This window comes from Eretmochelys imbricata, chromosome 1, assembly GCF_965152235.1.
Source record: "Eretmochelys imbricata isolate rEreImb1 chromosome 1, rEreImb1.hap1, whole genome shotgun sequence".
NCBI lineage: Eukaryota > Metazoa > Chordata > Testudines > Cheloniidae > Eretmochelys > Eretmochelys imbricata.
Window position 1 is genome coordinate 124,955,017 of NC_135572.1, and position 27,672 is coordinate 124,982,688.

The 27,672-nt window shown below is 42.3% G+C and overlaps 2 protein-coding genes across 6 annotated transcripts in view; one reads left to right on the forward strand and one right to left on the reverse strand.

Moving 5' to 3' along the window:
* Window positions 1–1,829: 1,829 nt before the first annotated feature.
* Window positions 1,830–15,949, reverse strand: GTPBP6 (GTP binding protein 6). Its single transcript, XM_077815061.1, has 10 exons — window positions 15,535–15,949; window positions 12,379–12,516; window positions 9,970–10,040; window positions 8,381–8,511; window positions 7,512–7,582; window positions 6,323–6,481; window positions 5,563–5,771; window positions 3,933–4,081; window positions 3,009–3,161; window positions 1,830–2,412 (listed from the first exon to the last, which is right to left on the reverse strand). Exons 1-10 carry the CDS (start codon window positions 15,887–15,889, stop codon window positions 2,289–2,291), a joined length of 1,560 nt encoding a protein of 519 aa, XP_077671187.1. The 5' UTR covers window positions 15,890–15,949; the 3' UTR covers window positions 1,830–2,288.
* Window positions 15,950–16,149: 200 nt separating this feature from the next.
* The window catches only part of LOC144263939 (cohesin subunit SA-2-like), a 92,162-nt gene continuing 80,639 nt past the window's right edge, over window positions 16,150–27,672 (forward strand). For 2 of the 5 annotated variants that reach the window (XM_077815074.1, XM_077815106.1), the window contains exons 1-3: window positions 16,258–16,364; window positions 17,236–17,906; window positions 25,718–25,863. In XM_077815074.1, the coding sequence (XP_077671200.1) occupies window positions 25,814–25,863 (50 nt within the window). In that variant the 5' untranslated portion in view covers window positions 16,258–16,364; window positions 17,236–17,906; window positions 25,718–25,813. Of the gene's footprint in view, window positions 16,202–16,257; window positions 16,365–17,235; window positions 17,907–21,090; window positions 21,185–25,689; window positions 25,864–27,672 lie in introns of those variants that run through there. The other 3 variants (XM_077815080.1, XM_077815089.1, XM_077815098.1) reach the window with 3 other exon arrangements.

Consider the following 27,672-nt stretch of genomic DNA (forward strand, 5'->3'; position numbering starts at 1 on the left):
ACCTGTTAAGTTTATTATCACAATGTTCATCGGCAGTCTCTATGCTAATACACTACTGTTTACTACATATTCCTCAGGCCTGATATTGCCCCCATTTTATAGTCATGCCAATTCTGACTTCAAGATAGCACAACTGGGCCCTCTGAGCAGATTTTTGCCCATTTAGCTTGAAATGTCTTCAATGAAGGGGCTGTTATGTAGCCCCCAGTAAAATACAAGCAAGATTTTTAAAAATGTTTTTCACACTTTAACTATAATACACTATGGACTAAAGTCTACTTTAATTTACACTGATATAAATCTAGAGTATCTTCAGTAGAGTTCCAAGTTGGTAGGACCTGAAGTGACCACCTGGGACATCAAGTCAAGTCCCCTACTACTGTAGGCAACCCTTTCATAAACGTATCACACTCCATTTTAAAACTAGTTGTTTCCCCCACTACCCCAGCAGAAGACTGTTCCAGAACCTCACTCCTTTGATGGTTAGAAATCTTCCAACTTCCAACCTAAATTATGCTTTAAATTAATATTTATATTTCCCCCCTCTTACTTAACAAAATAGCAACTAAAGCAGATATTGGGGTATCTGGACTTGTACATTGCAAATCATGGGTTTTATACCATGCACTGATTGTTAATACTATTTTTCTGTTTTCATTTTTGGATAAACTAGGTGCATTTTTATTGATCATGAAAGTGAGGACCAAGTATCATTGGCAAGAGCCAGGAACAGAGGAGGCAGGTGTTGTATAAGCTTCACTGTGTAGCTCCGTCAGTATACCTCATTCTTTAGATGCAAAACACACTTTTTATGCCAGTGGTGGGTTCTTAAGATGAACAAACATCCACTAGGGACAAGACTGATCTCAAATGTTATCTGACCCCAAATCATATTTGAGTTCCAGAAATAAATGGCAAGGAAATTGCTTCCTTGTGAAACTTCACACTGATTTATGGGTGGTGTATCAATGGAAACCCGAACATTGTTTTGAAACAATTCTGCCAGTCTGTCATGGTATTTTTTATCCATGTCCTTTCCCTGTTTACTGTTAGTATATAGCAGTGATGTATTTTGTTGGATTTATAAAAGTGTATATAAACTTTGTGTCATTTACATAAAATGCTGTATTACATGTATTTAGATATGTTTTTCTGCACAGTATTGTTATCTTTCCTAGTAAAACTTTTATTCACTTCTATGATACACAGATTTATTTGCCTCACAGTTCTCTCTAGTGTTGCTACATTTTCTGTTTCCTATTCATTCATAGTCTTTTTTCCTCTCCTTTTTTGTAAATATTACATTCTTCTAAGTTTAAATTTGAGATATAATTTCCTTGTCTGCAGTACTGGAATCCTGTGGTTAGCTCATAATAGGCCTACAACATATTGTGCCATCAGTTCTGAAGCAGAAATCCCTATTGATTTTTACAGTCAGATGAGTTCTAGCAATAGCTCTGGCCCATGCTACGACATCATTCTTAAGCAGGAAAGATGTAACTTCACCCTTAACATTTTCTATAATATTTAAAACAATATTCAAGGCTAGGTAGCAGTTCCTTATTTTGTTTGGAGATTTGTGTTGTAGAAAAGTTTGTTTCTTCTATTTCCCTGCTTAAAACTCTACATAGACATGCACTTTTTACCCTCATATAATTAACTAAATCCTTTGCACTAACCTTTTAGTAAGCAAACTGCTTAATGAACACAGCAATCTCTCTACCTTCTATTATTTATAAGATGCTTAAGCAATTGTGTGGTGGCCAGCAATCTCTCTTTTCCCTCTATAGTTTATAATTTCCAGTCATGAAATAAAAGTAGCCAGGACCAGCACTAATAAACAATATTTATTCTTAAACTTGTTACATAAAAACTAGCATACATGATTTAATAAACTTGGCAATGTGCTGAAACTGAATTTGGTTACCACACAGTGGTTCAGAAAATCTCCAGGGCCAGAATTTAGAGCAGCTGTTGTGTGCAGTTCCAATACACACCGATGAACGTTTCATAGTCTGAAATTAGTGCTTTCCTTGGTATGTGTTTGTCAATGGAAAGAGGCTGGAGGTCTGTAGTATTTCCATGAAGAGGCATTTAGGAAGCACTGACACTATTTTACATAGCTCCAACTTCAGCTCACTGTCAGACTTCCAAAAAACTTATGCAGTAGAGATTATGTCAATCCTGCCCACATATGAACACAGAGATTATTACTTTTATTTCAAAAAGCCTTACTGCCAGCTGATTAGTTCTTTTTCCAAAGACTATTGCACAGAATAAATAACTTGTTATTGTGGGAAAAGTTTTTTGTATTTGCCCAAAGCAGAATTACTTATGATCACCTTCACATTGGCTGTGCCATCTTCAGGCATAACATCCACTTCCTGAACTGTTGCTTCTTTATACAGCCAACTGAAAAGAAAAACTCATCAGCACCTTACAGGCATTCAATAATGCACAAAACAAGGCCTTTATTTTACATCAAGTACAGGATATTTATATACATTTTAAATGCAAGTAATTCCAAACTTTGAAACAAATAAGCCCAACAAAGGGAAAAATCCTTATTTTTGCTCCCACAATAAGCTACTCCTGATCTGAAAAGAGGTATAATACTTTACAAAATGTCCAAGATTTGTGGTCTTTTATTGGATTCAAGGGCAGCTCTAGCTCCAAGAGGTTCTTTGTTTGAAAAAAATATTTTGTATGCATATACGTAGTAAATTACACAATGTAGAAGAATCACTTCTCATAAGTCCTCCTACAAAAGGACACTTAAAAAAAGCAGCATCTAGACTTCTTTGGGAGACTATATCATTTCATCGGAGATTGGTCAGACAAAACTTCAAAAGTTGTCTCCCCATTCTTATCACAGTTTGAAACCAAAATTAATACAATTTGTCAACTTCTAAGAAAATAAAGTTTCACATTATATATATATATATATACACACATCCCCCCCCCCCCGCCTTTCAAAAAGTCTGACTGTAGAAGTCGCAATTGTTTACCTTAGTTGAGGTCCAGCTAAGTTGACTTTAATTGTCAGAATATTTTTCCCAGTTGTTTTCAAAACTGTTCTCTCAATCTCCCCTTTCAGTTCTTCTAATCCATATCCAAGAAGAGCAGAAACAGCTATAGCATTTGTTTCAGGGGACTGATACCTGGAAGACAACAACTGTCAGGTAGAGATGTGCTGGCAGAACAGGTGACTTAACTGAGATGCAGGAATTTAACAGCAGATGAGGGGTTGTACCTCTAAAAAGGCTGGATGTGTTCCAAACAGACTATTTGGCTGTACATTAGATTCTGGTGTCTGACTACACAGACATCTTATCTGCAGATGATAATGAGCTCCGATCTTATTTTACTTCTAAAGACAAGGATCTCCAGATCCTTATATAAGGAAAGGACTGAGGAACCAGTATCCTAGTAGTGTATACAAAAAGTGGCTGGAAGCTCCCTGCAGGACTGGAAAACTAGATTACCAGCAGGAGAGTGGGGTGGGGGGAGAGAAAATCTGGATTTGTGCTGGAAATTATACACAGTGTAAGGAGAGTGATCACTTTAGATAAGCTATTACCAGCAGGAGAGTGGGGTGGGGGGAGAAAACCTTCTGAAGTGATAAACACCCATTTTTTCATGGTCTGTGTGTATAAAAACATCCTCACTGCATTTTCCACTTTTATGCATCTGATGAAGTGAGCTGTAGCTCACGAAAGCTTATGCTCAAATAAACTGGTTAGTCTCTAAGGTGCCACAAGTACTCCTTTTCTTTTTGCGAATACAGACTAACACGGCTGCTACTCTGAAACCTTTGCAAGTATGCGTGCGCAATGATACAAGTAAATACAGTACTTGTAAATGCTACAATACAACTAGGAAACATGAGTTAAAGTGCAACAACAGTTTTAGAACTGTACTTTTCCTCTTACCGTTCTATCAAATCCACTTTGTTATGAACTTCTACAACTGAATCCAGTAAATGGCTTGGAAGATTAAGATTCTTCAGAACAGACAAAACACTTGCTTTCTGGAGGACAGTTTCTGGATGACTAATGTCCCTCACATGAACTATTAAATCCTAGAAAATATAAGTACACAATATGATTACTGGTGATAATGGCTGTTTTAAAATAATATTTGGCATTTCTGTTTCACGAGGGACATTCCTTTGTAGTGAAGAGTACATCGACAGGTTAACAAATTAAGCTGTATTTCTGGAACAAATTTCAAATCACGACCAAATGTTTACTCCAAAGTGGAAGGCTAGATGTGTAGCAGGTCTGTAGCTTGGTCCTTAGCTCCATAAAGGGGTGCAACTGCCTCATATGGCCTCAAAACAAACCCTCCCAACCAAGTTAGTTATTATTTTCTTAGGTTTCGGGGAGAAATTGGCTCATCTTTCCCAGCCAAGGTTGAGCAAAGACAAGGACTTGAAAAAGAACAGCAGAAAGAGCAGTAATAGCCCTGAAGAAATCCAACCCCACACACTGCTTGTGTAATTTTGGGGAGGTACAGAAAGAACAACTCAGACACTTCAAAAAGCTTATAAAATGGGCAGTGATTTTTATGCTAGCCAACAGAAAGTGGGATATTAGGTAATACATGCTTTTTTGTAATGCTATAAAACACTCTAGAACTTTATTCTTCCCCATAGCCTTTAGTACACCTGTGTCAGTGATGGAGAACCTCTGGTACGCAGTAAATCTGTTGGCACAAACTGTATACACAGTATTAGGCCTTGGTGCACCCATGACCAGAGATTTGGGCAAGAAGCATATTGCAAGTGACACACTACAGGCATCCAAAATATAGCAACCTTTTATTTTTAGCACCTGACTCAAAATGGTTCAGCATCTTGGGCCTACATATTATTCTAAAAATTTCTAAAAACTGATGTCCAAAAGTAACATCTTGCATAAACTGCAATAACTAGGCAGAAAAGGACAAATAAAGACAGTTGGAGTCTTAGCTTTCAAAATGTCATTTTTATGAGCTTTACATGTTAACTTGGTTTTTACATGTCTGTGGGTATGTATATGAACTGTATGGCTCTAATGCTGTTTGAAATTCATTTTAATAGAGAAATCTTAGAAAAGTACATTTAAATTAATTTCACGATTATTCATACCTCAGGCTATAATTTCATCACCTACTGGGCTGTTATTTATGGTACTTAAATAAATTTAATTTTAAACAAATTTCTAAAAAAAGTTTCTCCCTACACCTTTCTTTCAAAAAAGGTATTCTCAAAGACACAAACTTCTATCTAGGTTTTTATACAATCATATTGGAACAGACATGGATACTTTGTATACATTTTATTTGTGAAATCTTGTCACACTTAAAAATACACAAAACATAAAAGTGGAATACTGGCTTAAAACAAGATATTGTGCAATAGTGACGAAAGTATCCACCACCAACCAAATGTTGCAATAAAGCTAGTCAGATGTGCCACTTTAAACAGCAAGCCAGTTAACTCCCACCCCTCTGCAAAGGTGAAGACTGTCCCAAAGACAATAGTCCAGATATTGATATGTTTTAGAATCAATTACTTACTGAGTAAGCCACATCATCTAATGTGGCTGAAAAGGACTCAATGAGATCATGAGGCAATTCAGAGAGAAACCCTATAGTGTCAACATAAATAACTGCCAGGTGTGAGGGCAGATAGCCAGCATGAGCTGTAATATCAAGAGTGGCAAACAGTCGATCTTGAGGCTGCAGTCCTTCATCTCCAGTCAATGCCTTGATCAAAGTGGTTTTCCCTAACAGAAATCAGAGCTGAATAAAACACAATTTAAACAGACTGCTTCAAGTAAAATTAACATACATGTCTCAAATGATTGAGTAATAGGATACAGGAACTTTTACCCCTAGATCACCAGTTTAAATCCAGCTCATGATGGTACTGATTGAAAATAATTACTATCTGCTGGCTGTCTACAGAAAGTTATAAAGTTAGAATGGCGTCTTAACCTAGTACCCATTTTGACCAGTGATAAGGATACACATTAAGAGGCATAATCTCCCCTTGTACAGTATGCAGAATGCCTACTGACAATAATAGGAATTGAGCAATTATCAAGGGCAAACCATGGCTCTAGAAGTGCAGCAGATCTCACTAACAAACAGCAAGCTTTGTTTGCCTTTCTACCAAAATTCTCAATGACATATATTCATTAGACAATCAGGGAACTAATTAAAATTTTGTAACACAAAGCCCGTGCATGCTGAAATGAGATTTTAGCTAGTGCTTCTAATTAAATATTAGAAATGTAAGCTCTTCTGTGTTATAATTTCAGGAGTTTTTTCTTACCACAATTAGTGTAGCCCATTACTGAGATAACTGGAAACTCACGCCTTCTACGCTGAGTTCTGAGTACAGACCTCTTTCTTCTCAGCTTTTCCAGGGCATTCCTAATTTTAAATTCTTTTTCTTTCAAGAGACGATACTGCATTTCCATGAAAGTCTCACCTAAAGAATATAAACTAATAAGTGGCTGAACAACCAATAAGAGAGATGGAAATCAAGCTGTGTTATGAAACTACTTAAAATGGTGATAGAGAACTGACAATATAAATTCAAAGCAGTCTTAAGAATACATTAATTCAATTGCTTAACTAACACAGAACCAAGACAAAGTTACAATTGACTTTTAAAGGTGTCATACCACAGCAACCATATAGCCTGCTCATTGCCCTTTCTGGCAACTAACACATCTTCAGGCATTTTAAAAATAAAACTAATGTGGTCTGTGTATATGTATATGGTCATGTATGTCATCAGGATCGTCCACTGAGCCCACTGGGTGGTCTCATACTCCTATTTTATAGCTTCTCTCTACCTGAGCTCTGATTGGCTCAATTCTCAAATCATGAGTATTTATGACTCCACCCACCTGGGCAACTTACTCTCCACCTCATGGAAAAATACAGTAATTTATGTGGCCAAAACATTTAAGGTTGCTTTGTTAAATAAAAATACATTTTACAGGCTGTTTTGTATGTTTAATTAAATTCCTGTAACCAATTTAATGCAGCTTGACACAAGCCATGAGCAAACAGTTAAATTATCTAGTAAATAAGCGCTATATAATTTCACCATTTTTAAAATACTAAAAATATACAATAAGAATCTGAAAATATTAAGCTATATAATTGCTTAAATAAACTTGTACAGTTATAGTCAGTGTACCCTACTAGATAGCAAACAGATATACCAAATCTAGTGTAAAGGCTCTATTTAGTTGTAAATCAACATGTTTGTATCAGCCAATGAGAACACAGCTTTCTTTAGAAAATAAGTACAAATGGACAAGCTGACTAAAATCAATAACTTAAATCAAGACTTTCCACTTGTTGATTTATATAATTAAATTGATTTAAATAGCCTTTTCTTAAATCAATCCACCCTGGTCACAACTACCATGACTTCCAAAAAGCAATTAAACCTGGTCGTAGATTATAGAGGATAATCCTACAGTTCACAAATATTTACACTTTACCTGAACCCATGATGTATCTAGATCCACCTCTTTGCTGATCTAACTGAGACATCTCATTTTTCAGATTTGTTCTGGCAATCGAAGAAGAGTAACATTTTTACCAAAGTAAATATAATGACTTTAATTAAAGGATCTTAAAATTACTTCACAAACATGGCTAAGTAGTAATAACCTAATATTACAGCTGGGAAAACTGGGACACAGAAGTTAAGCGACTAGCCCAAGGCCATATTAGGAATGGAATCCAAATTTCCTGGCTCCTCAACAGACAACACCATTATCAAATAATAACTGCACAAAAAATGACTGAGCCAAAATTTCAGGGAGCCACTCATACTGTCAGATGCACATACATAACTCCCACTGACTTCAGTCAGGTATCGGAATGGCAATTATACAAAATATACCATATACTTAACTTGCCAGTATTTGATGTGGGATACACACATAAATCAACCAGACTCTAATCTGGTATTCTCAACTCCTCTGCTGAGAGCTAAAATTCTAACCCTATATACTATAAATTTGCCATATATTTTCTAAGAAGAAAGTTGCTGCTGCTGTTCCTGTCAGGTTACTGGGATTAGGATGAACTAGCAATTCGCAAGAGAAATTTATTTGGTAAGGATATCTTGTGAACATTTTTTTTTGGGGGGTGGCTAGTCAATGGTGAAAAGCTTAAAGCAATGCTATATTCTGATCTGTTCTGGACAGTTAATGGCATAAAATGCTATAAAGCATATTATACAAAAAAGAACCATTGACTTCTCCACCCCCAAGAATAGTACCACCATTTTAGTCATTGTGAAGAATATGCCTTTATGTTATATTGAAATACTAACATCTGCTATTTGCACAACTGGAAGTACCTGAGAAGTGGTATTTCAGCCAACGCAATCTGAAGTTTTGCCTCCTTAGTCCGAGCATTGCAACGAAAAATATGAAGGACAACTGTATATCTGTCAAAAACCGTCACTCCCCAAGCATCTTCTAGTTCTTTCTTTAAAAACATAAGATAAGATAACCTGAAGGTTTTTTATGATGATGTATATAAGTCAATATGCATGCAGCAGGGTGAAGAAATTAAACTGTAGAGTGACGAGGTGGGTGAGGTATATTTTTTATTGGACCAACTTCTGTTGGTGAGAGAGAGAAGCTTGTGAGCTTACACAGAGCTCCTTTTCTGCTGGAAGCTGGTTCAACCCTGATTCAGTAAGGTGCTTAAGTATGAGTAGTCCCATTGAAGTTCATTGGACTGCTCATTCGCTTAAAGTTACACACATTCTTAAGTACCTTGTTGAATCATGGCCACTATCATGTTAAATTATGTCCAAGATATAAGTTTGGTAAAACAAGCTTTTATAAAACCTAATATCAATAGAAAGATTTCCACAAATGAGAGAAGGATGAAAAACTGGTACACTTTTGAGAAAAATGTGTCTCTTATTTTTGTCAAAAAATGTGGAACTTAAAATCTTTTCACAAACTCTATCCATAATCATCTAAAAACTTTAAATAAAACCAACTAGTAAAGAATAACACAGATGATAATAATTGCAGAGATTGCAACCAAAACAGTGCAGAATGCTGCTTATGCATGAGAACTAGAAAGTGACACTGTCTATTTTCAGTGCTTTTCTAAAATTGCCTATCACTACAATGTCTAAGTGACAAGTACCAGTGGTTTCTATTTCCCTAAATGAAATATAAAAAATAAAAGCAGAGCATAAATAGTGAAGAGCATATTCATTTTTAATTTTTTCCAGTTTTAATCATCTAAGGAATCATTAGTAATGAAGTTAAGGTTTTTTAAAATGTATAAATTATAACCAGTGTCACTTTAAAACATACTTAAAGTGTAAAAAAAAGTACATGAAAATTAAAATATATGCATAGCTTGCATTTTTAACTAATTTCCTGTTAAATATTAATGCCTAGCATTTTAATATAGAGAATGTTTCATCCAAAAATCCTGAAGTGCTTTACCAAGGCTAAGTTTCCCCCCATTTTACAGATGGAGATATTGAGGAACAAAAATGAAGTGACTTGTCCAAGATACCAATGAGCCAGCAGCAGGGCTGGGAGTAGAACCCAGATTAAAAGACCACCAGGATGTCAGTGTGCCGAATTCAGCCATGAAGAGGTATAATGCCCAATAAAGTCAATGGAACTAGCTTTGCTTACATCAGGCATAATTTGGCCAAATTGGCTTAAAAAAATGTCATGTGCAGCTTTTGAGTCAAAAGTTGGCCTTAACTTTTCAGAGCATCAGAACATTCCAAACACAGCCTTTGGATGTAGAAGCGTGGTAGGCAACCTGTGGCCTGAATGTGGCCCAACAGGGTAATCCGCTGGTGGGTCGCCTGCAGCTCTCAGTGGCTGGATTACCCTGATGGGATTGCCCACCACTAATGTAGAACATAAAAAAAATACACTTAAATATTGTTTTTTAAATTACCTTTGTCAGTGGAGAGAGCCTTTCTATATTCAAGAAGACAGCCGTTATGTGTGGTAATCCTTTAATCTTTTCTAAATAAAGAGGATTGCATTGTGTAATTTTGTAATGGTTAATGCCAATCTAGAGCAAAAAGGCTATTTTAATTATGTGTTAAAAAGTGAATGCAGTGTTCATGAAATAATAGACTGATAGCACACGAAAGTACACTCTTTGTTTACAGAACAGGCACAGCAGTACATGCTTTCACATTGTGTGACTATGTATTCCAAGTGTATTCTAAAAGGACTACCAAAAAGGATAAGAGGATAAAGTTCTGCTTCCAGGCCCATTCAGTCTATGGATTATGGGCTGCTGAGACTGCCAACAAACATGCTAGGATGCTTCTTCCTGACACACGGAGACTAGGAAGAGTATTAGGGCCCAGATCCACAAAAGGATTTAGGTGCTTAAGTGTACAATTTATGTGGATATGAAATCCTCAGAATCACTGTTCAGCTGTCATCTAGGGGCCCAAACTCCCTCGCTGCCTACATTTTTGCTGTGGAAGTCCCCTATGTGCCTAAATTTCTGCCTCTAGGCATGCACATTGCTGCCTTAGGCAGTGCCTGGACACCTTTACACACTTAAGCCCCAGTGCACTCCTCCAACCAGATGAAGATAGGTGTTCCCCCTCCTACCTTGTTCACACAAAATGGCTGGGGCAGGCTCTCCCTGATGCTTTAGCCAGTGGACTAAAGGGTACTCACCCAGGATATGGGAGACCCTGGTTCAAGTCCTCTCTCTTCCTGAACAGATGTCTCCCACCTAACCACTGGGCTACGGGATAGTCTAACATTGGTCTCTCTCAATCTCTCCTAATGAGCAAGTCAATTATGTAGAACTACTTAAATATGCATTGGTCCAGAGAGCATGAGAATGAATTTATAGTCCAGTGGTTAGGGCATTCACGAGAGGTGTGAAACCCATGTTCACAGCCCTTAACTTCATCAGGTGGGGGTGGGAACTGAACTGGGGACTCCCACATCCCAGGTAAGTGCTCTACTCACTGTGCTAAAGGTTATAAGGGAGATCCACTTGCACTAGCAATTTTGTGTGGCATTAGGCATGTACAGCCACCATTCTTGCAAGAAACAGCTTAGGTGACTGACTCCAAGAGAGGGTTCATGGCTGTGGATCCCAAGCAGAGATACGTGTCTCCATAGGTGCCAATTCCTTGGGTGCTCCAGCCCTGGAGCACCCACGGAAAAAAATAGCATGTGCTTAGAACCCATTGTACAGGAGGTGCTGGGAGGGAGGGGGAGGAGTGGGGACAGGATGTTCTCAGGGCCAGGAAGAGGTGGGGGTGGAACCTTGGGGGAAGGAGTGGAGTGGGGCGGGGTCTGTGGTGGGGGCTTAGAGGAAGGGATGGAGTGGTGGCAGGCTTGGGCAGAGGTCAAGCACTCCCCCAGACAGAGAGGAAGTCAGCGCTTATGTGTGTCTCCTCCTCCAGCCTAGATTGAGGTGCCTAACTCCCTGAGGGGCAGGGTTTAGGATGCACTCCTCTTGTTGGCATCTGCTATGGCTAGTTTAAGCAGCTGCCCATCTAGACTTTTGTGGATCCCATTCTTAGGTGCTTCTCTCTCCCCATGCATTGCACAGAAAGCCGAGGGTTTGTGGATTCTGTTGAGCAGCTGGGCCCCTAAAAGTTAGGCATTCCAATGCCTCAATCCCTTTGTGGATCTGGGCCTAAGAATATGAACTCACTTCACATAGGCTATTGAATAGTCATCAGGTTTTGATCACTACTGACCTGGGTCAAAGGCAGCTGTCACCTTTACTTAAGTCAGTCACTTAATTTTATTCAGAATCACCCTGTATATTGCATACCTTTACCTAAGGTATTTAGAATCATACTATATATCACACATTTAGGGCTTGTCTTCACTGCAGTGTTAGCTCAAGTTAAAACTTGAGTTTTGACCCATACCCAACTTCCATCCACACACAAAAATCTCTAGCTCAACTTAAGTGCTTTAGGCTTGAGCTAGCCCGACTGGCAGGCGGTGGGTTGGAAATCGAGTGCTACTGATGCTCAAGCTAGCAATGCTGTGGGGATTCAACAGCTGGAGTTATATCTCACCCAATCATTCTGTAGTGCAAATGTAGACTAGGTCGAGCAGAGTAACTCGAGTGTATTAACTCATGTTAACTGTTGCAGTGAAAACAAGTCCTTACAGCAAGTATTGGTTATTTCCATCTTGCATGTTTTTAATTAACATCTCTGAAGTTTGTTTGTAAACCTGGCCATGAAGTAGACAAAACCTTAACTCTCCCCTGTGTCTGCAATAATCATTAATTAGCTTAAGAAGGGTAAAAATCTTTCACTTAGTATGATATACTGTATTAAGAAATCTTTTGTTTTCTTCTTACCTGTCAGAATCTGAAAATTTCCTTTGCCAAAAATAAACTTCTTGTCAGGAGTTTTTGTAGACATAATTATTTTATCTAAAACCGTCCAATTATGAAGGGTGTTTATTAGAGCAACAGCTTCAGCGATCTGTAATTCAGCTTTAGCATTGGAAAAAGAAAAAAGATTATAGTATACAGTCCTAACTCTGCACACATATTTCCAACATTTGCAATAAGAACATAAACAGTGAGGCCTGGTCTACACTTAAAAAAGTTTTGCCAGCATAGCTCTGTTGGTTAGGAATGTGAAAAAATTATAGCCCTCACCAACATAGATAGGACTGCAAAAGCCCTAGGTTAGATGTAGTTACATCAGCAAAAAAGTCATTTTCATTTGAGGAGCTGGTATTAACTATATTGGCAAAAAATCTGCACAAATTAACAAGGAAATTACATAGTTATTTGCATCAACATTGTACTTCAGTCCTAAAAGGGTTACTATAAAAATTTTTGTTTAAGCCTACTTACAGAAAGATGATGGGAAAACTGTGACAGCAAAACAATGTGTTAATAACTCCTTACTGTTTTGTAGAAATATTTACAGAACTTCTAGAGTTGTGCACATTGTTCCTGACATCATCAGTGATGCTGGTTCACAGACAGAATAGCAATAGGCAGCGATACTGACTCCTGCTTTACTAGAACACAGCAGAGCAGGGCCCCAGTCTTGCATTCTGAGTAACCTGGGTAGTCTCTTGAACTTGTACAGAGCCTCACTGAGTTTAAAGGGACCCCATGCAGGTATAAAGGTTACCCAGGCAAATCAAATTGCAGAACTGGACCTAGGAAAATTGTTGGAGAAAGAAAATTTATCATCCATTCACTCTAAATGGAAAACAGTGTATTTGATATTTTAAATTCTATTTGCTGAAAAAGTTTCTTCCTACTTAAAAAAAAGTCTTCTCTTTTGCCAAAATTTGCCAGACTGGTTAAGTGAGTTTTTCCTTGAGATAGCTGGGAATAAATTTGAAACATTCACCTAGTGAACAGGTTCTCCACTTGGGGGTCATAAATAGATTTCAATCGGTTCACAACCATCCTCTTTGCCTTTCTGGCTAGACAGGAGGAGAGTGCAAAATTTTTTTTTGTTTATAACACGAGAAAATAGTACAGAAATGGTTGAGAACCACTGACCCAGTTTGTTTCATGTGTTGTAGTACATCTAGTAGTTCTGAAAACAGCACTTCCTAAAACAGCTTTCAACACAGGCTGTGGCCAGCAACACTGACAAACTAGAATGAAATTTAGATAAACTTCCTATGAATGAGATAAATTAAAATTAGGCTGAAGAACAGTCTCCCAAAGAAAGTGGTGGAAGTCTCATAATTTGTGCCTTAAAGTTATACTGGACAAAACAGTTGCCTCATCAAATTGGCTGCATTGGTTGAGGCACAAGTCTACTAAAGTGGCAGTGAAGGGATGATATCTGAAAATCACGAACAGCTGTTACGGACCATATTAGAAAGATTCCCATTAATAAGATTGGTAAAGAAGAGGACAAGGAATCAAATGCAAATGTAAAATACCCTAAACTATGTGATCTCCAGTGCTTTCCGTTACAGATTTCTGCAGGACAGGAGCATTTGGAGTGGTGTCACCCAAGGCAAAACTCCTTATCATCCCAGAGAGACTGACTTGTCTATAACTAGCTGCAGTGGTGGAGAAATGAAACCAGAGACAACTCAGTATTCCTTACTAAGGCCCCCATCCTGGAAACATACATTTGCTTAACTTTAAGCACATTAACAGTCCCATGAGACTTCATTGAGGGGCTTATCTTCATTGCCTTGTTAGCTTGAGGTATAATTTGAATGTTGCCCCTAACTTGACTCCCATGCACACACAAAAATCTGTAGCATGAGTTAAGTGGTGCTTTAGACTTTAACTAACTGGCCTGTCAGAGCATTTGTCTTGAAGCTCAAGCGATGCCGATGCTTGAGCAGATTGCAGCATAGCCTAGCATGAGTTGGAGTGGTTCTCTCAGTCAACTTGAGTGTAGATAACTAGAGCTAACACTGAAGTGAAGACAAGCCCTGAAAAAAGTTGATCATGTCCATAAGTGTTTGTAGAATCAAGACCTAAGTTTGCAACAAAACAGTGTCAATGTGGCATTCATTATTTAAAGGGGGAACATATGCTGATCTAGAACTGTTGGCCAATTAGACTTTGTATCTTGATAATGTGAAAAAAATACATAGCAAACTTCTTAAAGAGATAAAATTGTTCTCTGGTTGTTTGCCAACCATTCCTGCTTGCCTCCCAATGTAAAGTTTATATTTAGAATGTAAGGCTAGAAGGGACCTTGAGAGGTCATCAAGTCTAGCCCCTTACCTCGAGGCAAGCCTAAGTAAACCTAGATCATTTCTGACAAGTGTTTGTCCAACCTGTTCTTAAAAACCTCCAGTGATGGAGATTCCACAGTCTCACTTGGGATGCCCATGCCAGAGCTTAACTACCCCTATAGTTAGATTTTCCTAATATCTAACCTAAATCTCCCATGCTGCAGATTTAGGCCATTACTTCTTGTCCAACCGCCAGTAGAGACAAAGAACAATTGCTCATTGTTCTCTTTGTAACGACACTTAACATACTTGAAGATTTATTTAATTCATAAAGATCCTGAAGAAGCTTTAAGATCGAAAAGGGCAACAACTGACAGGATAGGAGGTGGACAGACGCATTTTCGATTACACAGAGGCTAAGTCAGTAAGTCTACCGTGCTACAATCGGTCAGGTGTCAGTGTCTGAGTAGATAGCTTGGGAAAGGCTCCCCTCTGTCTCCCCTGCAAAAAGAGACGTGCTTTGTATTTCAGGATAGCTACCTCGACGTCAAATCCTCACAAAGGCCAGGCACAGGCAGTTTTCACCTAGAGAAAACGATGCAAGGTACATCCCAGGTAGGGGGAGCAGGGTCCCATGTCAGCCAGCGGCTACGTCAAGGTAAAAAAAAAATCTGCCTGTGTCTTCCCTCCACTCGGATTTCACCCTGAGGCAGACAAGCCACTGCCCCGCCCGGAACACGCCGCTACAGGGAAAAGAAAGACCCAGAGGATTCGGGGGCGGAGGCTGGTGCCCTGAGCACCGGGGCCCGTGGGAGGAGAGTCCCCCGCACCTCACCTGTGGTGAGTTGGGGCTTTTTCGCTCCCCACTTGACGGCCGGGTGCACCACGAGCAGCCGCTGGGCCCCGGGAGGCGGCCCTGGGGCCAGCAGCTCCTCCAGCTCCTCTTCCTCACCATCCTCCTCCTCACCATCCTCCTCGCTGTGCGCCGCCCCCCGCCCGCGCCCCACGCTCCGGGGCGGCTTCCCCTGGCCCGGGGGCCCCAGCGCGGCGCGGAGGCAGCGGCAGCCCCCAGTGCGGAGGAGCCGGGCGGGCGGCCGGGGCAGCAGCGGGCAGAGCCTCCCGGCCGCTGCGGCGCGGAGCCCCCGGGCGCACAGGGCGGCGGCCCCGCGCAGCAGGAGCCCGGGCCCCATCGCCCGCCCCGGTACCGCGAGAGGGGGGTGGGGTGGGGGTCAGAGCCCGGCGCCGTTAGAGCCTGCGCGAGGAGTACGTGCTCGCGCTCCGCGTCCCAACGAGGCTCCCCAGGAAACCGCCACCGCCACCAGACCCGTTCCGCTGCGCGCCGCGCGGCGCGGCCCGCCCCCTCCCTGCTGCCTTTGGGCGGGGTCCGTTTCCTTCGGGGGTGGGGTTTTGGCTGCCGGAGGACAGGCCAGCGGGAAGAGGAATTTATTAACTGTAGTGAGTGACTGGCTCGGCTGCGTCACGCGGTACGCGGCAGCTCTCTGGTAGGCCGATTGGGGGGGCGCACGCGCTCTCGGGGATCAATGGATCGGGGCCTCTCCACTGGTCGCCGCCGGGATTGAGGCGGGGGCGGGCGCCGCGCGGGCTCGCGCAGTGTCTGGGTAGCGCGCGCGGGTGTCACGGGCTTGTGTCGCAGAGCGTCAGGGGGTGAGTCCTGTCCTTAATGCTCCCCGGGGGTCGTGCCCATGTATTGCCTCGTCCCCCCGGGCTGTGCTGCGCGGCGCCTCCCTCTTGTATGGCAGTCCACTGCGCTACACGGCACTGCACCCCTTCCCCCCCTTGCATGGGATTTCCCGGCTCTGCATCCCCCTGTGCTGCAGTGTCCTGCACCCCCCCCCCCTTGCAGGGGATTTCCCTGCGCTGCATCCCCTCTTGCATTACACCGGTGCTGCAGTGTGCTGCATTGAACCCCTTCTGCTCTGCAAACTCCCGCTGCTTCCCCTCATATTGTACCTTCCTGCACTACCGTGCACCCCTTCTACACTGCAACCCTTTGCCGTAGCCGTCTTGCATTGCAAACCACCTGTGGTACAGGGATCACTCTCCACTGCAGACTACTACTGCACCCTGTCATGCGTTTTGACCCCGGTTTTGTTATGCTGCATTGCACCCCTTTCACTGCACTGAGGTCCACCTTTACAGTCATTTGTATTCCTTTCTTTGTATTATATCATTACATCCCCCAAATGACTAATTGCTCATGTTATCTGCAATGCCCTAGGATCGCTTCTCATTCGGGGGGGGGGGGTTGTACCTCCATATTTCCTGTGTTCTCTGTAATGGTGCAGTGATAAATATGAACCCACAGTATGTCCTCTAGTTACTTTTAAAACCCCACGTGCTCTGTGGGACTGTTCGTAGGCGCTAGATGCTTCTATCTCCACCTTACTCTCACAATCCATTATTCTTTTATTTTGAAGTCACTACCTTTAAAATGGCTTGCTTTTTTGGCTTTCTTTTTTAACTTTATTATAGAAGATTTGCCTTTCTAACCTCTAGCCATTCTTTTTCTTGACAGGTTTCTCTTACGAGAACCAAGGAAGTGGAGTTTAGTTTCTGCTGCTCTTATTTAGGGTTACCATATGTCCTGTTTTCCCCAGACAAAGTCTGTTTTTTGATCCTGCTTTCCCTGTCCCAGCGGGGTTTTCAAATAACAGCAAATGTTCCGGTTTTTGCAGAGTAGAGAAGCTGCAGTTCAGAAAGAGCCCCCGTTGATCAGCTTCCCAATTGGTCCCAGCCCTGTATCCACTGCTGATTGGGCCATTCCCCTGCATCCGCAGTTGAGTGATCCTTTCCCCTGCAAGTCACAGCTGCTGAATCCTGCCTACCCATGCCCCCTTGCCCCCACTCAGCCCTGGGAGGTGCTGACTGACTACTGTTGCTGTGTCCTGGGCTTGTGCCAGCTGCCCTGCCACTGTGACAGGGAGTGACACTGCCCCCCCCCACCTCCCGTGAGTACCGCTGCTGCAGGTACGCCCCCTTCAGCTTCCCTTCCTTCCCATTGCCCCTGCCCCCTGCACTGTCTGCTTTTTGGGAACTTGAAATATGGTAACCCTACTCTTATTCCCATTCCTGGCGAAGTTTCCTGAAAGTGGTGTGGATCATGTTAACTTGCTTTGTACTCTGCTGAAATGATGTAACGGCAATGATAGCCAAGCCCAACACAGTCAGTAACCTCCCCAGCCAAAAGTAAGTCCTGACAATGAGGAGTTTCTAATTTACATTGGTATTTTGGTGAATTGCCCTTGTCTAATGACTCCTGCAGTCAGTGGGTGGATCCATGATGCATGGCTTTGGGGGATTCTCGCTACTGATTATGTGCTGTACTAACTCCTCCTTTTGTTGCCTCATTGATTACATCCTCCCTTCCTTAAGCAGATCAAATTAGACTTTTAATTTTTCAAGTTCTTCTGTGACTTTTGGCCCTCATTGACTTAAAGAGGAGTCTTCCTGCCCTGAAAAATTTGCAGAATCTTGACCTAAATGATTTGTTCCCTTTATTGTTCCCTCATAAGGCAGGCTAAGAAAGAATTTGAGAAGCAACTTGCTAAAGATGCGCACACTAACAGTAAGAATTTTTTAAAGTACATCAGAAGCAGGAAACCTGTTAAACAGGCAGTGGAGCCACTATAAGACCAAGATGTTAAGGGAGTACTCAAGGAAGACAAGGTCATTGCAGAGAAGCTAAATAAATTCTGTGCCACAGTGTTTGCTGCAGAGGAGGTGGGAGAAATACCCACATCAAAGTTTTTGGCTTTTGTAAAGGGATGTCAAGCATCACCAATCTGTTTGAATTCTTTGAGGGGTTAAAAAATGTGGACCTGGGTGATCTGGTGGATATAGTGTACTTGGATTTCCAGAAGGCCTTTGGCAGGGTCCTTTACCAAAGGCTCTTAAGGAAGCTAAGTAGCCATGGGGTAACAGGAGAGGTCCTTGTACGGATCAATAACTGATTAAAAGATAAGAAACAAAGGATAAGAATAAATGGTTAGTTTTCAGAATGGAGAAGGGGAAATAAGGATCTGCACTGGGACCTGTGCTGTTCAACATATTCCTTTTCCAGGTCATTAATGGAGTGAACAGTGAAATGGCAAAGTCTGTAGATAATACAAAGTTATTCAAGATAGTTAAGTTTGAAGAGCTAGGTTATGTCTACCCTACATAGTTAAGTCAACTTAAGTTACGTCGACAATCTACTGCTGTAATTAAACTATTTTTGCACATCCACACAATGCTCCTTGTGATGGTGGAGTGTGTCCACAGTTGGTGCTCTTGAGTTGACAGAGAGAGCAATGCACCATGAGTACCTATCCCACTGTACAACTCGTCTCCATTTGCCCCTGGGTGCTCTGGCAAGGGATCACAGTGCCTTATGGGGGCGGGCTTACTGTCCCATGATGCAGTTTTCTCTGTCCCATCATTCCATGGGCTTCTGACTACGTTTTGCGCTGCTTTTCAACCACCAATGTAAACTGCATGCCCGCCATCTGTCTCACACTGCTTTCCAGTCTTGTGATGAGCATTAAGAACACAACACAGCTGATCCTGTGGTATTTCATGAACTGTGAATAAGATAATGACACCGTGGTGTCTGCCCTGCTGTGTGCCATGGAAAGAAACAATTCAAGATTGCTGTTTGCATTCATGGAGCCGCTGCACATGGTGAACCATCGGTACTGGGCTTGGGAACTGGGCTCAGCCAACAAATGGTGGGATTGCATCGTGATGCAGGTATAGGGTGACAAGCAGTGGCTGCAGAACTTTCAGATGCACAAAGCTGCCTTCTTGGAACTGTGTGCGGAGCTTGCCCCTGTCCTTTGGCACATGAACACTAAAATTAGAGCTGCCCACAGGGTGGAGAACTGAGTGGTGATCGCTGTGTGGAAGCTGGTAACTCCAGTCTGCTACTGATCAGTCGCAAATCAATTTGGAGTTGGAAAGTCCACCATGGGGGTTGCAGTCATGCAAGTGTGCAGGGTCATTAATTGTCTCCTGTTACGAAGGACTGTGATTCTGGGAATTGTGTGGGAAATAGTGGATGGCTTTGCATCAATGGCATTCTCTAACCGTGGTGGGGTGATAGATGGCACTCATATCCCCATTTTGGCCCCAGACCACCTTGTGAAGGAGTACATTAACAGAAAGGCCTACTTTTCTACGGTATTGCAAGCGCTGGTGGACCACCTAGGTCATTTCACTGACATCAATGTGGGGGATCAGGGAAGGTGCATGTCACATGCATCTTCAGGAATGCTGGCCTATATAGAAAGCAGAAAGCAGGAACTTTCTTTCCAGACCAGAAGATTCCAACTGGGGATGTGGAAATGCCAATTGTGATCCTGGGAGACCCAGCCTACCCCTTGTTCCCATGGCTCATGAAGCCTTACACTGGAAACCTTGACTGCAGCAAGGAGCACTTCAACAACATGCTCAGCAGGTGCAGAATGGCCGTTGAATGTGCCTTTGGCAGATTAAAGGGTTACTGGCGCTGCCTTTTTGGCAGTTTAGACCTCAGTGAGGAAAATATTCCCATGGTCATTGCTGCCTGCTGTGCTCTGCATAACATTTGTGAAGCTAAAGGGGAAAAGTTTCTGCAGGGGTGGAGCGTTGAGGTAGATCGGCTGGCAGCTGCTTTTGAGCAGCCAAGTACCAGGGCTGTTAGAGGGGTTCAATGCGGGGGCTGTTCAAATCAGGGAGACTTTGCAGGAGCATTTTGAGAAGGAGCCCCACTATTCTGTGTTTTTCTTTAATGCACTGAGCCAGGCATTGCTTTCTTTCACTGTAGTGTGAGCCTTTTAATGATTGCCTTGTGTGCATTAATTATACTCTGCTAATACACTGATTGCCATTGTGTATTAATTTCAGCAGCAACCACCATGTGTTATAGGCAAATAAATATTCATTTTCTTTTTATACGTACATTTTTATTCATCAGCTATACAAATGTTTCTATTTTCTACAAGGGATGTGATCCCGAAGAGCGCTTTTTGAAATGAAGCTCTCACAGCTGGGTGTATGTCCAGTTGTCATTGTGAAACATGTCCCAAGGGGTGGAATGCATGGGGTATTGTGATGACCTAGGAACATGTGAGGAATGTGTGTGTGGAGTTTGGGAAGGGAATGGAAGGAAGTTCTATATGGGCTGTTCTATATGGGCTGCAGGGGGAGGCGAGCACATGTGTTCTGCCTGCACTGCAGGTGGGACCTCAGCATGTCTGTTTGGTCCTCCAGCAGGTGTATCATCCGCTCCTGCCCATTTCCTCTCCTGGCTATCCATTTTCAGTTTTTCAGTCTCTCTCCATGCTCTCTACTCGCTATAAGTAGCTTCAGATGATTGCAACATCTCCCTGAATGTTTTCCTTACTCTTCCTAGTTTGTCTCATCAGAGAGAGCTGCTCAGCCGGTGTGCAGGAGGAGATCCTCAAGGGAACATCTGCAGAAGCTAAAGAAATGATAGAGGCACTATTGTGAGTGCACTAACAGCCTTGATTCATACAAGCTAGATACACCACTTTGTCACTTTCCCTTAGCAAGTACAGAGCACGGCAAGAGCCCTAATGATGAGTTCGGCCTGGGGTGGCGGGAAAGGGGCAAGATGGGAGTAAGGGTGGGGTTCACAGGGGTATCAATACAAGAGCCTAGAACCACTATTATGAATACTGGCACTGCTTTATACAGTCAGGGTTGATAGCAGCTGAGACCTCACTCTTGTGGGTAACCAAGGATGCAGCTCCTGCATGCATGCAACTGCAGACCGGGTTTGTATGCTGCTTGCTTATGTGCTGCTTTGATGCCTGCACAGGTAATTGATGATTGGTGCAGCAAGTTTCCTACTGTGGGGGAAGAAACAAGGAACCTTCAGTCGAGGATTGCAAAGTACCTCCAGGAAAGTTTCCTAGAGATTTCTATGGAGGATTCCTGGGAGAGCCAGTGTGCATAACAAACTTTTCCACAGTGCACAGGGGAATGAAAAGCAGATGCAAACAGCGCTTGTGTTGGTTATTTCTATCCCCCTACTACCTTGGGAAAAAAACAAAACAAAGGGCTACCTCATGTCTCCCTGCAGTATCAAAGCACAATGGATGCTTACCGGAGCTTCCATCTTTTGTGTCATGCACACCAGAGCTGGAGTGCTGAGACTGGCTAAACCCCTCCAAAGTTAAAAAAGAGGTCTTGGCTCACCACCCCAATAGACATCCCATTTGCCTGTCCCATCTCCTCCTCCAACTCCACTTCATCCTTTGGGTTCAATCTGCTGGCTGCTGTCTCCAGCCCCCCTAAGTATGCATGGGGCTCTTGGCGGTGAAGGTGGGGTTGCCACCGAGGATGGCGTACAGCTCTTTGTAAGGAAACTGCATGTCTATGGCAACGCACCAGACCGACAATTGGCCTCCCTTGCCTTCTGGTACGCCTGCCTCAGCGCCTTGATCTTAGCACGGCACTGGTGAATTTCCCTTTCATGCCCCTTCTCCGTGCCACAAGCAATCTGCCCATAGGTGTCAAAGTTCCTACAACTGGAGCAGAGCTGAAACTGCAAAGCCGCCTCTCCTCACAGACTCAGCAGATCCAATAACTCTGGTGTGCTCCAGGAGGGAGAGCCAGCATGGTCATCTGGAAAGATGCTATGTGAGCTGTTTGGGCCGAACAAACAAGAAGAGGAATTAAAAACATTCCTGGGCCTTTAAAGAGAGAGGGGCGCATGCATATATACCTGGCTGCAGGGCAGCAGAGTTCAAATTGGTGACCAGAATGGCCATGATAGGCATTGTGGGACACACCCTGAAGGCCAGGTATGGTGACATAACACAGTGTTGACACTGACATTGCGTTGCTCTAACTTTGTTGCAAAAAGCTCTATGCCTCACATCCTGGTGATTTTATTATGTTGGCATTGCAGTACAGTTAAATCATCAGGAGGAGCATTGCAGTATAAACTCCTCCACTGTTTTGTTGACAAAAGCTGACTTTTGTGGACCAAACTGTGTTTTCACAGAGCTGGGTGACTGGGTAACAAAATGGCAGATGAAATCTAATGTTAGTAAGTGCAAAGTAATGCATGTTGGAAAAAGCAATCACAGCTATACGTATAAAAGGAGAGGTTCTAAATTAGCTGTTACCATTAATGAAAGAGATTTTGGAGTTATTATGCATAGTTCTCTGAAAACTTCAGCTCAGTACATAGCAGTGGTCAAAAAGGCTATCAGAATGTTGGGAACTATTAGGAAAGGGACAGAAAAAAGTCAGTATCATAATAACACTATATAAAACGATGGTGCATCCACACCTTGAATACTGCGTCCAGTTCGGGTTGCCCCATCTCAAAAATGATATAGTGAAATTGGAGAAGTTTCAGAGAAGGATAACTAAGATGATCAAGAATATGGAACAGCTTCCATATGAGGAGAGACTAAAAAGATTAGGGCTGTTCAGCTTGGAAAAGAGACAATCCAGGGTGGCTATAATCGACCTCTATGAAATCATGAATGGTGTGGAAAAAGTGAACAGAGAAGTGTTGTTTACCCTTTCCCACAATACAAAAACAAAGGGTCACCCAATGAAATTAATAGGCAGGGGGTTTAATACAAAGAAGAGGAAATACTTTTCCACACAGTGCACAGCTAACCTATGGAATTCATTGCCATAGAATGTTAAGATGGCCAAAAGTATAACTGGGTTCAAAAAAGAACTAGATAAGTTCATGGAGGATGGATCCATCAATGGCTTCATGCTCAGGGTGGCCTAAATATGACTGCCAAAAGCTGGGAGGGGAAGACGGGAGGATCTTTCCAAAATTGCCCTGTTCTAGATACTCCACCTGAAGCTCTGGCACTGGCCACTGTTGGAGACAGGATATTGGGGTACATAGGCACCAACTTCTGCTGGCGCTGGTGGGTGCTTGACCCCTCTCTACCCCCAGTCCCTCCCCCATTCCAACCCTTTCCCCAAAGTCCCTGCCCCAACTCTGCCCGTCCCTGCCCCTGTTCCAACCTCTTCCCCAAATCTCCGCCTCTTCCCCACCTCCTCCCCTGAGCACACTGCGTTCCTGCTCCTTCCCCCTCCCTCCCGGAGCTTGTTACGCCGTGAAACAGCTGTTTTGTGGTGGCAAGTGCTGGGAGGAGAAGCAGGGAGGAGGCGGAGGCAGAGGTGAGGTGGGGAGGGGAACTTGGCTGCCAGTGGGTGCAGAGCACCCACCAATTTTTCCCGGTGGGTGCTCCAGCCCCGGAGCACCCATGAAGTCAGTGCCTATGTTGGGATAGATTAACCACTAGTTTGACCCAGTATGGCAGTTCTTATGTTCTTTTGTATTATAAGCAACGCTATCACTGTGTAAGAGAAAATGCAGACTAGATTTATAGCAATATTTACAACCATTACAAACCTTAGTCAAGGAATATATAGGTAATGGATAAATGAAACAAGATTAAAACAGGCAAAATTTAAATTCAGAAGAAAAACTTTTGTGCAGTTCTTACTTATATGTTTTTTGCATCTTCACTAAGCTGAACCTAAATTTTAATCAGTTACTTGCTGATCTCATCACCTCCAAAACAGGTCTTCTCCAGGGTGCTCTCATCTCATTTGGGTTCTACAGGAGTTTGGAGATACACTCATCTTCACCTCTCCTAGTTAAGAATTTGCTTCGAGGTCTTGTTGCCTTCCAGTGCTCTTTCCAGTAAATTCCTGGCTGAAGTAGAAACCTAGGTAGAAATGAATGATAGATGTTGTGGGCACTTTAAAAAGGTATGGCACATGTTATACTTTCATAGTATGTCATACCACAGTCTGCCCACAGTTACACCTATGCAGCCTCATTGAAATCAACGGGGGTGCACATGTGTATCTGAGAGGAGATAATCCATTTAGAAGTAACGAGCAAAAGACACAAAAACTAACAGCAAAATGTACCTATCTGATTGGGACCAGGACCAGATTGGAGAATCAAAAATTCAGATAATCAGGAGACTGGGCAAAGAGCTTTCAAGCCATTATTTTAAGATGCGGAGTTGCTTTTAAACCAGCTGGATCCCTCCCAGAAAAAGCATTAAAACATACCCCCCTTTTAATCTGTTTAACAGAATATACAAACCGTTAGTTCTTACAAACAATGTTCTGTTAATTTATTAACAGGAAAACCGACATGAGTTTTTAACAAGTTGTATTGATCATTTTTACACTCTTTAGTCATTAACCCTGAACATTATCGGGACCGTGTACAAAGTCTGTCTAATGTTACACAAGGCACCAACTCTGTTTAGCATGTTTACTTGTAACATGACAAACAGTACAATTTAAAAAAAATGCAAAAATTATCATTACAAAGCATTAAAACATAGCTACCTGCTTTATTTACTGCCTGCATGAACAGTTACTGCTAGTGAAGAGTACCAGTTTTTAAAAATGCAGAAATGATAAACTCAAGCCTTAAAACATAGCCCCTTTCTTTACAGTGTTTTTTAGGTGAGAGGTTCTCTTCTTCATTGTGTGATCACAAAGTCACTTCATTAACCACAGTTCAGTGGGGTTGGTACCGGGCTGTTGCGTCAAGTACGGAAGGAAGAGGTTTACTCCTGTTGCAGCATTGCAGTGAGAAATGTTTTCTGTCAATTCTTCCTTGGCAGAATCTTCAGCTTCATAATCACTGTCTGCATGTAGTGTACAGTCTGCATGATTTTGGCATCCTCCAGTAACTGATAGCCAGGGTCATTAGCATCAATCATTTTCGAGCCAATCTGCAACATCATCTTTGTCAACTTCTGTGCAGCCAGGAAGTCTGTGGAGGAGATCAACAAATGCATTGGTCTCTTCTTCAGCTGGTAATGTTGCTGTTGCAGCTGCAAGTTCACTGTCCTAAGTGTTAGTGATAACATCAGATCGTAGATTTTTCCATGATTTTTGTCAGCTTGATCTGGGGATGTCTTCCCAAGCTTCTGGAACCCCATATATAGCATTCTTGATACTGATTTTTTTCCAGTGTTGCAACATGTTGCCTTCATTCTCAGATGCTTCATCAGACATCAGTGGTCGATTAAGAAGATGCCATTTATAGTGCCATATTAGACTCTTCAGCACGCCTTGCTCCATAGGCTGCACAAGAGATGTTCCGTTTGGAAGGAGAAAAAAACAGAAGATCGGGTCATCTTGGGAGGTAAGCCCTCTGTTGTCAGGGTGAGCGGGTGTGTTGGCCAGCAGTAAGATAGCTTTTGGTGGGATATTTTCTTCATTCAGATGAACCCACATGCTTGGTACACAGGTTTTTAAAAAACAATCACGAAACAAAGCACTGTCCATTCATGCTTTTCCCTGTGATTTGTAGATGACGGGCAAAGCATCCGTGAGTGCATTTTTAAGCAGACAAGGATTCTTTGCTTTATCAATGACAGTTAATGGGAGCATGTATTTGCCACTGGCATTAGCACAGGCCAGGATTGCTAAACATTCTTTGCTTTGTTTGTAGCCAGGCACAGATCTTTACATTCTGGTATTAAGTGTTTTTGATGGCAATATCTTTCAATACAAGCCAGTCTCGTCACAGTTATAAACTTGTTCCGGTGACAAGTTGTGCTTGGCTAAGATACCTTGCAATATTTTTTTATAGTCAGAAATAACTCCCAAATCGGCAGACAGCTTTTCCCCAGTGACTGTTAGTTGTCAGATGTTGTGACGCTTTTTAAACTGACTGATTCATCCCTGACTAGCAGAGAAACCTGCGTCCCTTCCTAAAGCTTGATTAAGCTCTGAGCCTTCTCACATAGTAAAGGATCACTAATAAGTATGCCTTCTTCTCTCACCTTTGTAAACCACCAGTAAAGGGCTTCACCTCGATCAGCATCCTTCGAGTTCTTCATGGTCTTCCAGGATGCAGAGTTCTTTATGCTGTACTTAAGAATTTGCTTGGCATTGTGTTTGATGTTTGATTCTGTGCTTTCTCCAGTGCTATACTCTTGGGCTATTTTTGTCAGCGACTCTCCTTTTTAATTTGATTAATCATCTCTATTTTAGCCTCCAATGACAGTAATACGTGTGTTTGCTTAGTAGTTGCAGTCCTTTTACAAGGCTAAAAAGTAGTGGTGTCGTGAAGGTGACGTCACTTTCCCATTTTCCTGTGTGTGTGCTAGATGTTCAGTTAATACGGAGAGCTGGATACTGGGGGCTTGGTTAAACGGGCTTCCGTTGTACATTAGAAGAAGGAAGCCTGCCAAACAATTAGTGGGGCCGCTGGATGTTCGAGGTGCTAAAGGAGCACTCAGGGAAGACCAGGCCATTGTGGAGAAGCTAAATGAATTCTTTGCATCGGTCTTTGTTGCAGAGGATGACAGATTCCCACAACTGAGCCATTCATTTTAGGGGACAAATCTGAGGTATCAGATTGAGGTGTTGATAGAGGAAGTTTTGGAACAAATTCCTGAATTAAACAGTAATTAGTCACCAGGACCAGATGGTATTCACCCAAGAGTTCTGAAGGAACTCAAATATGAAATTGCTTATCTGCTAACTGTGGTGGGTAACCTATCATGTAAATCAGTTTCTGTACCAATTGATTGGAGGATAATTAATGTGATGCCATTTTTAAAAAAAGGCTCCAGAGGTGATCCTGACAATTACAGGCGTCATCCAATGAAATTACTAGGCAGCAGGTTTAAAACAAACAAAAGGAAGTGCTTCTTCACACAACACACAGTCAACCTGTAGAACTCATTGCTAGGGGTGGTTGTGCAGGCCAAAACTATAATTGTATTAAAAAAAGAATTAGATAAGTTTATGGAGGACAGGTCCATCAATGGCTGTTAGCTGAGATGGTCAGAGATGTGATGCCATGCTCTCAGTGTCCCTAAGTCTCTGACTGCATGATGCTAGGGTTGGGAAATGGGATGTATCACTCAATAATTACTCTGTTCTGTTCTTTCCCTTTGAAGCATCTGACGCCAGCCACTTTTCGTTCCTCAAAAAAAAAAAA

Excerpts from the sequence above, each read along its gene's own strand:
- GTPBP6 (XM_077815061.1), bottom strand. The coding sequence starts at position 15,889 with ATGGGGCCCGGGCTCCTGCTGCGCGGGGCCGCCGCCCTGTGCGCCCGG. Across the intron at positions 8,512-9,969 it reads GGCTCTCTCCACTGACAAAG|AAAGAACTAGAAGATGCTTG; the intron begins GTAATTTAAAAA and ends ATGTTTTTAAAG. Across the intron at positions 3,162-3,932 it reads AAAGTGGATTTGATAGAACG|GTATCAGTCCCCTGAAACAA; the intron begins GTAAGAGGAAAA and ends GTTGTCTTCCAG.